Source organism: Gamsiella multidivaricata (assembly GCF_025024155.1).
Source record: "Gamsiella multidivaricata strain RSA 2152 chromosome Unknown BC939scaffold_79, whole genome shotgun sequence".
In the NCBI taxonomy this organism is placed as follows: Eukaryota; Fungi; Mortierellomycota; class Mortierellomycetes; order Mortierellales; family Mortierellaceae; genus Gamsiella; species Gamsiella multidivaricata.
In genome coordinates, this window is record NW_026251787.1 from 1 (window position 1) to 16,072 (window position 16,072).

At 49.2% G+C, this 16,072-nt stretch overlaps 3 protein-coding genes across 3 annotated transcripts; 1 reads left to right on the top strand and 2 right to left on the bottom strand.

Moving 5' to 3' along the window:
• Positions 1-882, bottom strand: BC939DRAFT_299135 (uncharacterized protein; the record flags this gene model as incomplete). Its single annotated transcript, XM_051551370.1, has 1 exon — positions 1-882. A coding segment is annotated over exon 1 (732 nt), but the record flags the coding sequence as incomplete, so codon positions are not given.
• A 7-nt stretch (positions 883-889) lies between these two features.
• Positions 890-6,151, bottom strand: BC939DRAFT_463759 (Dolichyl-phosphate-mannose-protein mannosyltransferase-domain-containing protein). Its single transcript, XM_051557277.1, has 10 exons — positions 4,678-6,151; positions 4,201-4,350; positions 3,965-4,113; positions 3,695-3,869; positions 3,502-3,595; positions 3,232-3,415; positions 3,038-3,136; positions 2,258-2,926; positions 1,796-2,158; positions 890-1,696 (listed from the first exon to the last, which is right to left on the bottom strand). The coding sequence occupies exons 1-10, from the start codon at positions 5,682-5,684 to the stop codon at positions 1,170-1,172; spliced, it is 3,417 nt and encodes a 1,138-aa protein (XP_051408149.1). The 5' UTR covers positions 5,685-6,151; the 3' UTR covers positions 890-1,169.
• Positions 6,152-10,176: 4,025 nt separating this feature from the next.
• BC939DRAFT_480571 (uncharacterized protein) lies at positions 10,177-13,717 on the top strand (the record flags this gene model as incomplete). Its single annotated transcript, XM_051558948.1, has 4 exons — positions 10,177-10,411; positions 10,600-10,993; positions 11,306-13,555; positions 13,600-13,717. The coding sequence occupies 4 exons, from the start codon at positions 10,177-10,179 to the stop codon at positions 13,715-13,717; spliced, it is 2,997 nt and encodes a 998-aa protein (XP_051408150.1).
• Positions 13,718-16,072: the final 2,355 nt, after the last annotated feature.

A 16,072-nucleotide genomic window follows, 5' to 3' on the forward strand; every position in this document is an offset into this window, starting at 1 on the left:
ATCTCTATCAACGAATGGAAGGCTCCCTACACTGGTGTCATCGCTCCTGGTACCACAACGCCCATGACTGGATCCGGTACCACTAGCAATCTGCCTTCCAACCCCAGCACTACAACCGCCCCTGTAACCAACCCAAATGGCGGCAGCAACGTTCCAGGAGCCGTCAATGGCACCGCTACAGGCACTACGACGGCGACGCCCACTAACTCGACTGATACCCCTGTGTCGGGAGGAGATTCTGGACCCAATGGCACTGCCATCGGAATCTCGCTCGGCATCATTGGATTTGCAGCTACGGGAGGCATGGTTGCGATGTTTATGATGAAGCGCCGTCGTCGTCGCCATGAGCCCCTGGACCTGGACGGCACTTACGTTGGATTGGATGACCAGTGGGAGAAGCCTGCGCGTCCACAGACACCACCCATGATTCCTGTACCCATCGCAAGCGGCGCTCCCTTGGCTTCGCGTGGACCCATGCAAGGGGGTCATCGTCCTTCGCCCTTTGAGAACCGCCCCGGTGGCGGTGGAAGTGTCGTTGGAGGATATGAGCCACAGTACGACCAGTATGATCAGTATGATCAGTATGATCAGTATGGGGGGCACCATCAGGGAGGAGGATACGACGCGTATAACCATAATGGATATCAGGGCTATCCTCCTCATGACTACGGATATGAGCACACGGTGCCGACCTCGGTGCCGTACCACGATAGCAAGGGTGGCAATTACCATGGTGGCAAGGGCGGCGAAGGTGGTCAATACATGTAGAAAGCAATTTGTTACCCACCTGTGTCCTTGTCGTCCCTATCCACTTAGTTTACCACCATAGCTAGCAGCTATATCATTGTCCAAAGAAAAGTACTTGATCCAATTGTCCATCCGCTCTTGATGTCTGAAAAGCAACATTGGTTTTATTATGAGATTCTCGGTCGAACCTGATACATAAACGCGTAGCTGGCCACATAGAATATCCAGGTTGGCGATTATTGTCCAGTCTTCTGTTGCTGTTGCCGCAGCTGAGCCTCGAGTATCCGCACATGCTCCTCGGGCTCTTCCCGCGTCGATTCCCGACGCTGCAGCTTTTCGTTCTCCTCTTTCTGATGTTTCTCATTTTCCTCTCTCTGGCGCCGCTCCTGCTCCTCACGCTCGCGTTTCTGTTGCTGCTGCTGCTATTGCTGCTGATCGCTTTCGTCCACAGTGCCAGATATATGCTGCTCTACTTTATCATCATAAAAATAGTTTTCTATGCCATCATCCCCATCCATATCTCCCTGTCGATTTCTCTTCGCATTCGCCTCTGCGAGCGCTGCTTGTTCTGCCATCCTCGCCGCCGCAGAGTCCGGACGTGCCCACACAAGGTCACTCCTCTGACATGTAAATTCCCATCCACCTAAGGCCTTCAGCTTCTCGCACTGGGCACGAGATCTGAAATCGGTGCCATAGACAAGGGGCGCAAAACTATACCAGGAGAGAATGACGGCAGCCATGATTCCGATACCAGTCAAGTAGCGGAGACGAGCCGGCCAGCGTTGCCAGGCTCGATCGAGTCGTGAGACAAGAAGAAGTATCGAGAAGTAGAGGGCCGGGAGATAGTGGTGCAGGTAGACTTGACGGGACATGAAGAAGAAGGGAATGTAATGTATCACCCATCCAGCATAGAAGGTCCCCGAGGCGACCGCGTAGAACGGAGTAATACCTGTTTGCAGCCACGGAACGGAAAGCGATTAGTTGGACGTAGCAACAAATGCGTACTGGTTAACTAAAGTAAACTATAGGGTGAGTAGATAAAACTTACCAAAGCGATCACGTTCGAGCTTGGACTCATGCTTGCCCTTGAGATACTTAATGACACTCCAGAGGCAGCTCAGCATGTACAGCCCAACAGCAGCAGTGGCCGTCCACCAGAGAAGGGGGTTGCCCATGAAGTGTACATAGTGATTGGTCTCCCTGCTGCTATAATAGTTTATGCCTCGCTTCATAAATGGCCAGCTCCAGGGATGCGACTCGTCCGAAACCTTGGGCTGGCCGCTAGAGTGGTCGTCTCCGTTGACAGGTGCACTCAAATCATGGTGGGTCCACCACATAACGCGGTTCAGCTCGAGGAACTTTTGGAAAAACGAGAGTGGCTGGTACGAGAGCGAAGGCGTCGATGTGGGCACTATTCACGATACGCGTAAACAAGGACGTGTGAGGTTAGTTTGAGAATATCAGTCATTTCTATACTGTATATTGTGAGAGAATAAAGAACGAGACTCACGGCGAGGATTCGCGTTTTGGTCGACGATGAAGATAGTGTTCGCCTTCTGGCGACTACCTTGGACGCAAGCTACTTCCTGGTAGGCCGAGTACGGCGCTCTAAAGACCTTATGCGACTGCAGATAGCAGTGCTGTTTCTCATTCCACAGCCTAAACCCTTTGATTGAATGCCACTGTTTTCTCTGATCCCTCTTCGTACCGGCACCTTGACCTTGTCCTGCAGCAGAATTACTGCTGCTCTCTTTCATCTCCCTCCCCAGAATCTTGGGTCGTTCGTCCTTGCGCTTTGTTTCTCCTACTACTGGCGTATTCTTGTTCATCTTCCCATAATGGTCCGCCAGGCCTGGCACAAGACCCTCTGGGACGAGTTCCACTCTCCATATGGTCTCTTCTGTCGGCTGATTTACCCATTGGATGCCGCGGACTTCTCTCAAGTAAGTCTTGTTGGAGCCTACAGATTCGATATCGTTAGTCGAGAGCGCGACTTTGGAGTAGCAGTGACGGAGTCGGATTTGGTCGCCGTCGTAGACATAGCCATCAAACTCGACAAAGGAGACTTTGCTGTTGTCCTGATTGAGCTGGACGCGCTCTTGGCGAAGAAGTAGGTCGGCAGGATGGACTTGCCAGCATGTCAGGTCGTCGTCCCATTCCACGAGCTGAACTGCTTGATCTACAAAGTAGCGAATGAACAGGGACAATATGCGTTAGTTTATCGAGTGGTGCAAAGAACACAGACAACGTGCGGTCCATGGGCTTAATCCTTGAGAGTACTCATTGGTACCTTTGGATCCATCACGAATGTATTCACCGGGCATGGTGTGAACCCATCCGCCGTTGGTGTTCGCATGACGAATGTGGACCTTGGATTCCCAAGCAATATCTAACGGGTAAATATCATCTAGGGCGTCAGAATGCAGCTCTAGATTCGTCCATAAAATGTGCTGTCTCATATCTCTGCGGCCACACTGAACTTACCGGCCATGACGGGCAACACACTGTGTCCTTTCAGAGTCATCTGGAATTGGGGGCTGACCCAAGCATTCCCTGACCCAGAATTGGAGAGAAGTCTAAAGTCCAGAGCATGCAGACCAACATAGAGTACCGCTGGAAGGATGAGAAGGCAGATGAACAGGGCTATAAACTGCTTTGAAAAGTCGCGCTGAGGATGCAAAAAAAAAGAGAGAGAGACGATATCAGTATTTAGCGATATCGAGTAATCAATAACTCAACGTCAAAAGGGCTTACAGTGCTAATGTAAAGATGGGTCCTGGATTCCTGCAGGTACTTAAGTACGCACACGCCAACTGTGGCAATGGTGAAAACCCCAACCCACTTGACACTGCGAAAAAAAAAAAAAAAAAAAAAAAAAAAAGAAACAGTAAGCATCCGATTAAAAGAAAATAAGCCAAAGATGTGTACAAAAGCACCGTGTTCTTACCTGCTGGAGAGAAAAAGACTGAAGCCTGTCTGAAACAACCACAACCACCATCCTCGAGTGAAGGGGCGATTGCGATAGTTATAAAAGTTGATCCACGCCAGCATGGTGTAACCCATGAACAACATCATGGGTGCGTCTAGTAAGATAAAGCGGCTTTGCGTCACCAACGCGTTCTCTGGATGTAAAATATACCGGCATATCGATTAGTTCCCGGTTTCTCAAAGAGAGGCTTTTAAATAGTAACAGATTGTTAGCCATAATGGCTCTTACCAAAAGTGATAAGAACGGCGCAGATCATGGCAGCTTGTGTCGAATGGCCCGATTTTTTGACCGTCCAGTATGAGATTGGAATCAAGCCCACGCCGCAAGCGACGGCAAACATGCGCATGCCAATATAAGGGACATTCCTCGAGTACAACCTGACAATCAACAAAAAATAAAGAGTGAGGGGTGATCTACATGGTATCAAGGCGTGTGTTTTTTTTCTTTCGTCACTGGAGACCTACTTTCCAGGCACGAATTCAAAGTCGCCATCGGACCGGAGCATGTAGGCCACTGCAGCATAGAGCATCTTGCCCAGAGGCGGATGGACATCCATGAAAAACTCACCCTTGAGATAATCTGCAGCAAATCCTCCAAAGTGCTGCTCATCAAAACTGGAGAATTCGCAAGGGTAACGTTAGCTGTTAGTCTACTGTCCATGCCCGTACCACAGACTGATTCCCGCACTCCTATCTTTCTCTGTGAGGGTAGCAAGCCTCCACGCATCAGATCTCTCTCTTTACTCCTGAAGCATAGTAAAAAAACCCCTCGCCTCCCTTCTTTTACTATTCTCATAATCAGCCGCGTCGTATAGACACGACAGTCGGCGTCATATCATATCGACATCCATTCCCCCTTCCCTTTTCCCTCCTGAAAGACCTGCACATAAAAACACCAAGAGTCGATAAACAGTTAGTACAGATCAGAACACAGGAACTTACACGACTGCGCCAGGCACTGCCAGCTTCCAAATCCGTACAAGGGTCGCTATCGCTGCCAAGAGCGACACCAGGATCACCTGTCCCTTCCGGCTCTCCCAACCTTTCTTCGAGAGCTGTCGTTTCTTCCATTTTTCATCGTCGTTCAGCCCCTCGTCATCATCCTCTCCATCGGCGTACGGGTCTGCACTGGGGAGCAATAAATCCCAATCGTTGAAAATATCACGAACCCCTACGCGCCCTCCCATGTCGCCCTTGCAGCTGGCACCCTTTTTCGCAGTCGGTTTCTTGGACCCGTAGCGAGCGTCGCTATCGTTGCCGTTGTCCATGTCGTCAGTAGGATAATTTTCCGACGAATGATGTGGCTCCGGGCGGAACGTCTTGCCAACCTTGCGATTAAAGAACCCGCCTCCACCGCTATCAGAAAAGCTGCCGCGACGAGATGATGAGGCGCTTGAGAGCGACGCTGGGCCTGGCGAATACGGACTGCCCTCTCCCGGTCCGTGCACTCCCCCTTCCAGAGACGTGTCGATGTTGAGCGACATCTCTGACGCGTTGCTATGTGTCCTGGAGTGGCCATAGAACGTAGGGACCGAGTTTGAGACCCCTGCCGTGGGCGAGTCGTATCCGGCTCCGGCAGTCTTCATTCGATAAGACCCATTGCGCTGCTGCTTTCGCTGTTGAGTCGGATCGGAAGCGTATGGCGACCCTGGGACTGATGAGGATGATCCGGATTCGTAGCCATCATACCCACCTGCGCCGTATCCTGCGCCGTATCCTGTGCCCCCACCAATGTAACCCTCACTGTCACCGACGACGGGGGTTCCTGGACGTGATCCGTACGGACTGTAGTACGGACTGGATTGTTGCTGCTGTTGCTGCGATAAGTTGGTACCGTGATTTGAATGGACCGAAGAAATACTGCTGGTCCTGGAGCGCATTCCTGCAGTATCTGGATTTGAGAATGGGAGCTCCGAGGACCCTCCAGGATTGTAGCCTCCAAACGACATTTTGAAGCTATTCTCACCAATTGACGCTAAGTAGTTGCCAAGAAAAACGGACGAAAAGAAAAGAGAAAGAGCCTTCTTTTCTAAGAGCTTTGCCCTTTGTGAACGTTTTATATACAGCTCGCGTTAACAAGGGCCGGATGAGTGTGAGTAGAATTTGAGGACAAGGTAGAAAGCAGCGAGAAATAAGAAGAAGGAAATGCACCGAGAGTCAAAGGCAAAAAAAAAATAGGAATGTGCCAAAAAAATAGGGAGGTAGTATTGAAAAGGCAAAGGGACATTCTGCTATGGAGATGATATCTACGAACCACTTCCAGCCCGAATCAAAAGAATGCTAGGGAGGCGACAAGAAAGGAGACAGGAATGTCTTTTCACGAAAGAGACTCCCTTCCGATAATACTTCCGCCAACTAAACACGTATACAGATCGTTGCGCTCATACATGGTGTGGTTGAATAAAGCGACAGTGATATCTTTTGTGTGTAGCGAAGGACCTAGGCATACGCGTGTCCCTTATTATAATTCTCTGCACTAGTATTTTTTTACCACGCATCATTTTTGACTGAATCATTCATTTCTTCCTGCGCACGGTAGGTTTTGACAGCGAGAGGCATGTCAAATATCTCTCACGGTATCAACCGCGCATTGCGCCGCTCTTGGATCTCTTCTGTGTCTTTGCTTCTAGACAACATTACACGTATCAAACCGTCTGACGACGCTCTGTTGTTGTTGTTGTTGTTATCGTTGTTGTTGTACATGTTGACTTGGTCAGTGCTTTATGGCAAAAAAAAAAAAAAAGAATGCAGACGCCATAGTCCAGTTTATCCTCCCAAAGCAAGGGCTCAATCTTATCGTTACCGTATCTATCTGATTCCTAGAGTCGAGACAAAGCTGTAGTAACGCGCACGTTTCCGTTTGTGGGATGGTTGCCCAAACCGACATCCTCGAATAGACTACTGCAAGGGCTTACTGGTGGGAACCAGGAAGTGGAGGAAATTTCAAACTCCACCGTGTTTGCCTGCACGGCACTCCTCGAGCTCATTTATCAAGGTTCTTTGCTCCATATCACATCTCATCAGAATGCTGCAATTTCCATTCGAGAATAGGAGCATAAACAAGAAAAACGGCGTAATTATGGACAGCTTGGTGCACGTATAGACTATGATAAGAAGCACTGGGCTTTGGGGCATGCATTGGACAAGGGTAGCATTGCGACATTTTCGTTTCCACAATCCAATCCAATCCATTTTTTTTCTTTTCTTTTTTAAGCCCTGCTACCCCGAGTCAGTGTTTTTCTACCGTGCTCAGCATGGTAGACTACAGTAGAAGTTTGCTCTGTCGTATCACAAAACAAAACAGCAGCACGACGAGCCTGCTGCATAAAATAGTTCATTCTTTGGTTTCGTGTGAACAGTGCACTGTGCATGTCTGTTCTAGGCTGATCGCCCAGCTGCATCAAAGAAGAGGGCAACGAGAGGAAGTGAGCGGAGACTGGAAACTGGCGAAGATGGAGAAAGGGGATGGAGAGACAGAATTGGGCTGACACATTGGGGCACAACATTTTTGTTAACACTAGCAGTTTGGATTTGTACACCTTTGCAAGTAAATACGTGTTTGTATTTTTTGATTACAATAGACAATGGATGGTCTCTGGCCTGGAAAAGCTTTGCAGCTCTTGGTCACTTCTCCACGACGCGATGGTTCAAAAAAAAACACCAAAAATTCAACCTCAGCTAAGTGGAGGGTCACATACATTATTAACTACATGCATTGGGCACGACGATGACTCGGGGCCACCCTTGAATGTTCATAGTGTTAGGTCTGGTCCACAAAGCTGTTAGCGCTTCAAGCTGCTGTGAAACGTGAAGGGCGGCATTCTACTGTTTTTGAATTGCGATGTCTTCATAGTTTGTGGTTTGAAAAGCATTTGTGCTTTGTCGATTAATATGATCGCGAATAAAACATTTACGAGCCTGTCTTTTCCTTCCTTTAGCATGGTTATGAGAACAATGATGGTTATGTTCACGGCTGCTTGTAGTCATGTCCCTGCTCGCTAGGCGATTTGAGAGCTTCGCATGTTTGATGCCAGGCAAGGGCATCAAGTCTAGTGTTGTATTGTATTGTACTGTAGTCTAGTCTATCAAGGACGATGTTTATGTATACCTCAGATAGAAAGAGAGGGCGAGGGTGTACAGAGAGGGAGGGCTAGACAGAGGGGCGGTGGTCTTCATTTTACGCGGGGCAAAGTACGCAAAAATTGCAGTCTAAGTAGCTGTAGGTGCCTATCAAATTAGAAAGGAGCAATCAGCGGGATAAGAAGAGCAGCGCATTATGAAAACGGTGCCTATCTCGGTGCCCGTTTCCGATGCATGTCCGGTCTGTCCCTCTTTGAGTTTCTGTGCGCTGTCAATGCGCTCTTTTTTATTACATTTCACCAGTGTACGACAAGCAATGGTCGATGCGCCTGTGCCCATTCAATTGAACACATGTTTAGATCCTTTTCAGATATGAACCGAAGCTGATAAAGACAAAAACAAAAAAGGCCGACGGTCCTGATAGCTGTTTGGATACCACTTTCGTGCTTGCCGTCATTCGCTTGAGCTCTTTGTTATTCATATCTCCTTATCCGTCTAGGCAGCCCTCTTATAGCTGTGTTATCGTCTTCTTTGTTTTTCTTATGCGGAAACGCATGAGTTGACAGGGGATGTCGCCGGCAGGTATCATGGTGGAAACAGATGTCGACTTGCCTTTCAAACCAAGGCGTACGAAGAGTTCCGAGTAAAGCAACGATTGTATTGCAAGAACAAATTTAACCGAGTTTGTTCCGTAAAATATCCATGGCATGAGCTATGTACCCGCTTCACTTTCTCATCCTACGACAATATCGAAATAAAATAAAAATGAAAAGATCTCTAAGTATTCACTCTTGAGCAGGGATGTGCGTCTTACTCCTCATTGTCAGGAGGGAGCGCTGGTACAAGGATTGGAGATGATGCGCCATTCCGTTGAAGCGAGGCGCATATTTCTCAATTCAGCTTTTATATTCATACATAGTTTGTGGAGAAGAAACCATCCAGCCCGATGGCCTCTGCTCATTTTATGTATTTTGGAAAACGGAAAACAAATGGGAAGACTAGAACAGGCAGACTGACTGAGAGCTCCGTCAATTGTGGCGAACGACGGGAAGCAGCTTCGCACACCACAAAGATACAGCGAATAAACACGCAATCGGAGGGCTCGATGGGCAACTCAGTCCTTCTGGTTTTTGCCACGCATGTTGAATTGAGGCCTTATTATGTACAGGATACGCTTGCAAGGCGTAGAGTTAAAAGGAAGGGCTCCTTCGTTCATTGTCATTCTCATTCTTTTCCTCATCCTCCATTCCTTCTCATTCCTTCTCTCTTACCTGCACTTTCCTCTCTTCATCGTCATCAGTTGCCCTGTGTGTTTTGCACAAGGTTTCAACCTACTTAACCCACCAAATCATCAGCTTCAACCTTCAGCAAACCCCTTTAGCACACTCCTCACTCTCGCATACTCGCATCTCTTCACAGACAAGCCCATGACCGTACGGGAAGGGTAAGGCTTCTTCGACCTTCCTCTTACTCGAATCTTCCTCATCACCCTCTTTCTCGCATCCTATCCCTCCGTTCTTTACCCACATAAAAGGCAGAAAGGAAAATTTCAGAGCCGTATTCCGAGGGGATGAAGGAGAAAGAGGGGTGTGATGCGTGGGAGAATTGTAGTGGTCTAGAAGCCCTGGGTGAACAATTGATCTTTTTTTAGCAGCTGATCACCTCCGGACCTTGATGGGGGTTTCTGTGGAGGAGGAATCAGCATTCCGACTTTGAGTGCATCGCCATCGCCCTTGACTCAGGTCAGCTTCTCGGTTGTGGGCGATACCCCGCGATTGCTCCAAACGTGAGGAATGCCATTGCCGCGTTGAGGGATGGGTGCAGGCAACTTCGATGCTGCGCTCCACCGCCCCTTTCCTATCGTCACTCAATGTGCCCTCTTGCCCTCCTTTCCGAAAAAAGGTTCTTTCCCCACCTTTCCCCTAGCTCAGGCACATCCCTCCCGTTTGTGCGTGGAGAAAAAAAGCAAATAGAAAGGGAAGCAGACGCGTCCCTGTTTCCGTCGCCTGACCTAGACTATGTGGGATGCGGTCAAGGGCGGCCTTTGGCATGGGGCTATCACTTTGTTCTCTATTTATTCTTTATTACACATCCCATTCATCTGTCCTTGCCTGCAAGAGGCATAGCCCTTGCATGTCCCTCCATCCCCCTCAGTCAGCCAACTCGCATTTTCCCACCTTTCCTCCACTTGATACCCTTATTGTGCCATCCTCGCCACTTTGCTATCCCACCACTTCCTTTTATCACGCAGGCCCTATCTATCTACGGCAACATCCTCGGAAAATAAAAAAAATCGTGCCTGAAGATCCTTATCTCGTCATCTCACCATCCGTGGTTTCTCCTTGTTTACCTTATCACTAAATGCAATCTACGCCTTATCTCTTGCCACCGCCTCCTCGTCGCGTTCGCTCACGCAGCCTCCAGATAGAGATCTCTGGCATCCCTGCCGAGAATGGCAAGTGCAGAGTAGAAACACAGCTCAAGGTTGGCTTTCAACTGAGAGGCAAGCATGGCGAGACCGTCATGGACTGGAAGCAGATTCGTCTGCCTCGTATGCTGATCGCCAAAGAGAAGCATCGTATAGAAAAGTTCAACGGTAAGGTGGACGAGGAAGAGACCATGGCGCCCTCAATGTAGAGCGCCTTTTTTTTTTTTTTTTTTTTTTTGCCAACTACTCTTCTTCATGCTGCGACTACCGTTTCTTTTTTTGGTTATGAGTATGGGATTGTCGTTTCTAATCTGGATCGGCGTCCTGGCGCAAACGCCCTGTTATATTTTACATAGGTCGCGACAAACAACTACAAGATTCAGAGATCTTGATCCTTGACGCTCGTTTGGTGTGCGATCATGACAAGTCAAAGGTCCTGGAGTGCTGCGACAACTGCATTGGCAGAGAGCGCAAACGCGCACATCGCCGGAAAGAAACCCTGAAACTTCCTGGGCCTTTGGGGTCGATTCCGGTCTTTGGCGCCATTCATCCCAAGAGTGCGGGCGCCTCTCTTATAGATGAGTCGAATCCACCGACACCAACAGACCCCCTCGAGTACCAGGCATGGGAGCGGAGCAGGATCATGGTGTTCAGTAGCACTGAATATGTGGATATATCGGCCGGCGAGTGCGTACTGCCCACTCGAATCACATGTTATTGCCGACACCATAATGAGAAGGTCGGGTTCCGGTAAGATGCACATGCACTGTAGTAGGATGAATGAGGAGGCTGGCATATCATCGCCAGACATCCATCGAAGGAACTCCACATCAACAAAGCGCACACAGCATCCTTGTCTTCTGAACCGATTATTACTGCATGCTCGCCTAATTTCTGCGCGTGTTTAATGTGAATTATCCATATATTGCCTGCGCCTTGGCGTTCACATTTTCAGCTGACAGCCAATGTCTTCTAGATCGTGCACATGCTAGCACCTCCTTTTTCAAGTTATTTAAGGCCCTTATTTCACTAACTCGTGTTATTGGCTCTTTGTGTGCCTAGGATTCAATTCACTGCTCGAGATTCCACAGGTGCAGTGGTCGCCTCCGTGCTAACAAACCCGGTGATGATGATGGATGATCACAAGTCCGGGAAGAGGGCTGTCCCAATCGATGCCCGGGGAGCTGTGGCAAGACATTCCGTATCAGGACCATCGCCGGCGGCACCTCGCCTTACCGTGAAAAGTCGAAGCGGTCAGCAGCAAGTAAATCAATACCTCCAGCCTGAAGAAGATCAGGCGGATGCTGAGTTGGACGGTAATCTGCAGGAGGACCAAGATGAGTTGGATTTGGAAACAGGACGTCATGTACAGCCTATTCATGGCATGAACGGACTGAAGTCCGAGGATGACGAACTCCCTGCCAGAATGGTTGGCAAGCGGAGAGTCGATGATGATGACCACTCGATGGAAGACATCCAAATCCAGCAGCAATCGTTCCGTCGTAAAACCTGCCATGACCTTTCCCAAAGCTTCACTTCTTCCACCTTTCCTTTTGCAGCATTCAGCCGAGACAGCTCCCTCTCTTTGTCCTCGCCCTTCATGCCAGGATCGCCGTTTGCGAACGAAGAGGACCAGAACGGTTTTGTGCCTTTGTTCGGCCAAAGCGTGCTCCATAACGAGAATATGCCTCACCGGCACCAGCACCATCTCTGCGGTGATATGTTCTCGATCGCACAGAGAAACGGGTCCATCCAGTCTGTAGATGTATCCGAGCATGAACGGTTCCATTCTGAGTCCGCCGCATCGATGATGGAGTACTTTACGACTTTGGAGGAATCCATGTCCTCACCACCATCGGGCGATACCCATGCGTCCTCTATGCTTACCGGTCGGCCTTCCTTTTCGATCCCTGCCACCATCCACCCTACATCCCCTGGCATGTATACTCCCATCTCGCCGTTTTCACCAAACCACCCTCCGACCGATTTCTCGAGTGAACCTACGGCCACAACAACCATTCCTGCATCTCTCGGACTGAACTCCAGCTTCTTGGATACCACTCAGATTCAAGAGTTCCAAACCTTTCAGCGCCACAGCGTGGGACATTCACAGCAGCTCTTCATGCAGTTCCAGCAAGGCATTCAGCAACAGCGCCCAGGAGTGGATACGACAGCGGGACCTTGGACTCCACCTCCATCGGCGGTCGATATCAGAGACTTTCATGAACTGAAGGCCGGGTTGACCCAAAACTCTCACCCCTCATCAAGTGCATTCATCCAAATCCCTGCTTCGCTGCCAGACAATATTGAATCCGAATGTTCTGACACAGCCATGTCGTCAATAACCGATGAAGGGGATGGAACTTTTGCATCAGGGCCTAAGAAACGCGGCCGCCCACGCAAGTCCATGACAGTGATGCCCAATGCTGCTCCAGCCTCAGGTGCCAGCTCGCCCATGACCTCACCTAAGGTCCCATCGACCAATATGCCTCCATCTCCTTCTCCTCCGCCATCGAATTTGGGCTACCCCTCCACGGCTACGACGCCCAAGCTCTCCGACGCCAACGCTATCACACCTTTTACAAGCAATGCAGGCAGTAGTACTGCGGCAGCTGCGGCCCAGATCCTGCTATACCAGCAACAGCAGCTTCAAATTCACCAGCAGCAACAACAGCAGCTTCAGCAGCAGCAGAAGCAGGCGATTCTGACCTCCCGCCCATTGCAGCAATCCAAGCCGCGTGTTAAGAAGCTGGTTCCGGCCAAGGGGTCTATTGAGGGCGGCATGGAGGTCACGCTCCTTGGCACCGGGTTCTTTCCTGGAATGGTCCCTACATTTGGTGGAGTCCCTGCAGCAGGCGTCCAGTTCTACGGCCCCGAAACCATTATCTGCAGGTTGCCACCGCGTCCCCATCCAGGTGTCGTTATTGTCAAGGCACAACACCAAAGCCAGCCGCTTTCTGCCTCAGCTGCAGCAGTAGGAGCCAGGTCTGACGATCCACTTTCCTTACCGAGCCATGAGCTGGTTCGGACGATGGCCCAATTTCTGAACGGATCTGGTTCGGTTGCGAGTGATGATGAAGATGTCGGTGTGCTGTTCGAGTATGAGGAGGACAAGGGCGATCGAGATCTGATTGCACTGGCGCTTCAGGTGTTGGGGATGAAGATGAACGGTCGCGTAGAACCGCCTCACCAAGTCGCCATGCGGATCATGGCCACTGCAGCTGCGCAACAGCAGCAGCTTGTGGAGCAACAACAGCAACAGCAACAGCTGCAGAATGCTATCATGGCAGCGTCCATTTCTGCATCCGGCGCGTCAGCTCCACCCTTTTCGAGGGCGTTGACTGTGAAAACGACAGCGACGTCTTCGAAAGCGCTAGTGGTGCCAGCCATGAATGCCTCAGCGTCGACCTTGTTAACGCCGATCCCGTTGCAGTCGCCACAGTCGCAGCTGTTATTTCCGACATCGGAAGATAAGCAGCAGCAACATCAATATCATCAGCAGATTCCAAATGGATCGCTTACGAGGCTCAGTCCGATGCAGCTGTTCCATCTTCAACAACAGCAACAATCACAGCAGCAGCAGCAGCAGCAGCAGCAGCAGCAGCAGCAGCAGCAGCGACAATTCTAAACCGCTATCAATTTCAAGAAAACGACACCCGTTCAACATCTGAGACCAAGAAAATTAGAAGGGAGGGCGGAGTCCTTTTTTTTTTTTTTTTTTTTTTTCATTCATTCATTTTTTATGCTCTGTAGTATCGCTGTAGTTTTATCACTCCACACTCTTTCTGTAGTTTTACCATCTTCATTGAGTCCACTTCCCCACTCTCATTCATCCATCTTGCACTTTTTTTTATTATATCTTTTTGATCCATAGCATGCATTATACCCTCACAATCAAAACGCTCAACTGCGCATTCATCGTTATTCTTATACTCCATCCTCTCCAAACATCTGCTGATTGGTTGTAAACGGGCGTGCCTTGAATTCTGGCGATACAGCAACAGCCTCGACATCGTCTATAACAATAAAAGGCACGAGTATCCAAGGATTAGTTAGGCCACCAGGTCTTTTTTTTTTTTTTTCTAGACCACTCACATTGACGCGTCTGGAAAGTCATAACCTTAATATTGGGTCGCGTTAGTTTTTACGCCCTTGATTCATTCAATTTTGACGAGAGGAATGTGTAAATATGGTAGGCTGTACATGGATTACTATGGTACTATGGTCTATCATAGCCGCGCAGACTGCTGCAATTTGGAGGTATAGAAGTATAGAGCGCGACATGGTGCTACTCAGAACAGCCCATTAAATCGCTTTCTTATGAAATACTTCACGATCGTTGTCTCCAAGACAATGAACTGGACCGTTCCGACAGTCTTATCTCATCTCTGATCGATAAGGCCTTGGCTCCTCATCATCCTCCATTCACCAATGCTCAGTGTGTTGTGCCCCGTAATTCAGGAACGTGCCAAATTTTTTTTTATTGGTGGCGTAGATGTGCATCCCTACCATTCCTTACAAAAAATAAATAAATAAATACTCTGTCTGGCAGCTCCTCCTTTTCTGTTCCCTTTTCCTCATCCCCTTCCCCTCCTCACCCTCGCACTCACCCTCAGGTAAGCTTCTCACTCATCCCGATGGCTCCTGCAATGAGATCCAGCAACATGATGCTTCACAATTATATATGTTAGACTTCGTATTGAAAGCTGCCGAAAATTTCCTCTGTGACCTGATCCAGCAACGATCTCATCTCTCATCTTTCTCATCAACAGAAAAAAGATCAACTTTGAATCAGAGAACAAAAAAAAAAAACAAGGAAGCTAATTGCTATTGTTGTTTGATCTTTCTGATATCGTTTTATTAGGTATTTTTGGCCTTGCTTTTGAAGATAGTCGTTACAGTTAATGATGGATAATGTTAATAAACTATGAGTATATACCTCAATTGTCCAAATCACATCCTTCCTAAGAGAGGAACAATCGGAATCTTGAATGGAAGTGTGGAGCGGGAATAGAGCGGGCGCATTGGATGAGACCCTGAAGTAATTCTATGCTGCCAGTAAGAGAGCTCCAGACGTACTGCTCATGCTAATTGATAATGATCTTCTCGCCGTGGGTGTTGTTTGTGCTGGTATACCTCAGGCTGATGTTTTTCCTGCCAGAGCTGTTCGTGCTGCTGTTGTTGTTGCTGTGCTTGCATCGTCAGGAATAGCTGTTCGCATGCCTGTCGCGCCCTTCGATCAACCTGCCAGGAATACTCGCTCAATTGCAACATACGATCCATCGCCACCTTCACATTCTTCTGTACCTTCTCTGCTAGTTCCTCGGTCAAGGGCACCATTGCATCTTTCTCTTCTACTTGCCCCATTGCTGCCCCCGTGCACGCACTTGCTTTGACACCCCTATCATAGCATTCAATGCCGTCGATCGCGCCCCCCAGAATGCTCTGTCCCTCATCAAACAGGATCGCCGACAGTATAAGTAGCTCCAAGTTGTCCGACACAGGAACCAGCGGCTGTGGATCTTTCATATCCTGTCGAGATGGGCCTTCATGCGACGTCTGGGGTGGTTTTAGGCTAGCGGTCGGCCGTGGAACAGCCACATCCGACAGGTCCAAATGTCCCATTGAAAGTACCTCTTGTTCGACTTTCGTTAGTGCTCCACGCAGAAAGATATCCCACGCCATTTGCACGTACATGTCCGCGCTCTGGCAAGCTCGAATAGCTCGACGAGTGACAGATACGGCATTCTGGAGTATCACGGCTGCAATCACATGCGCTTCCTCGGCGTCGTCCTCAGATCGAATTGGGTGATCTTCGTCCGCTGGTTG

What these genes read in the sequence shown, in the direction of transcription:
- BC939DRAFT_463759 (XM_051557277.1), bottom strand. Translation starts at nt 5,684, where the DNA reads ATGTCGTTTGGAGGCTACAATCCTGGAGGGTCCTCGGAGCTCCCATTC. An exon ending in AGTCTTTTTCTCTCCAGCAG is followed by an intron (nt 3,596 to 3,694) that starts GTAAGAACACGG and finishes TTTTTTTCGCAG; the next exon opens with TGTCAAGTGGGTTGGGGTTT. An exon ending in CCAAAACGCGAATCCTCGCC is followed by an intron (nt 2,159 to 2,257) that starts GTGAGTCTCGTT and finishes TATCGTGAATAG; the next exon opens with TGCCCACATCGACGCCTTCG.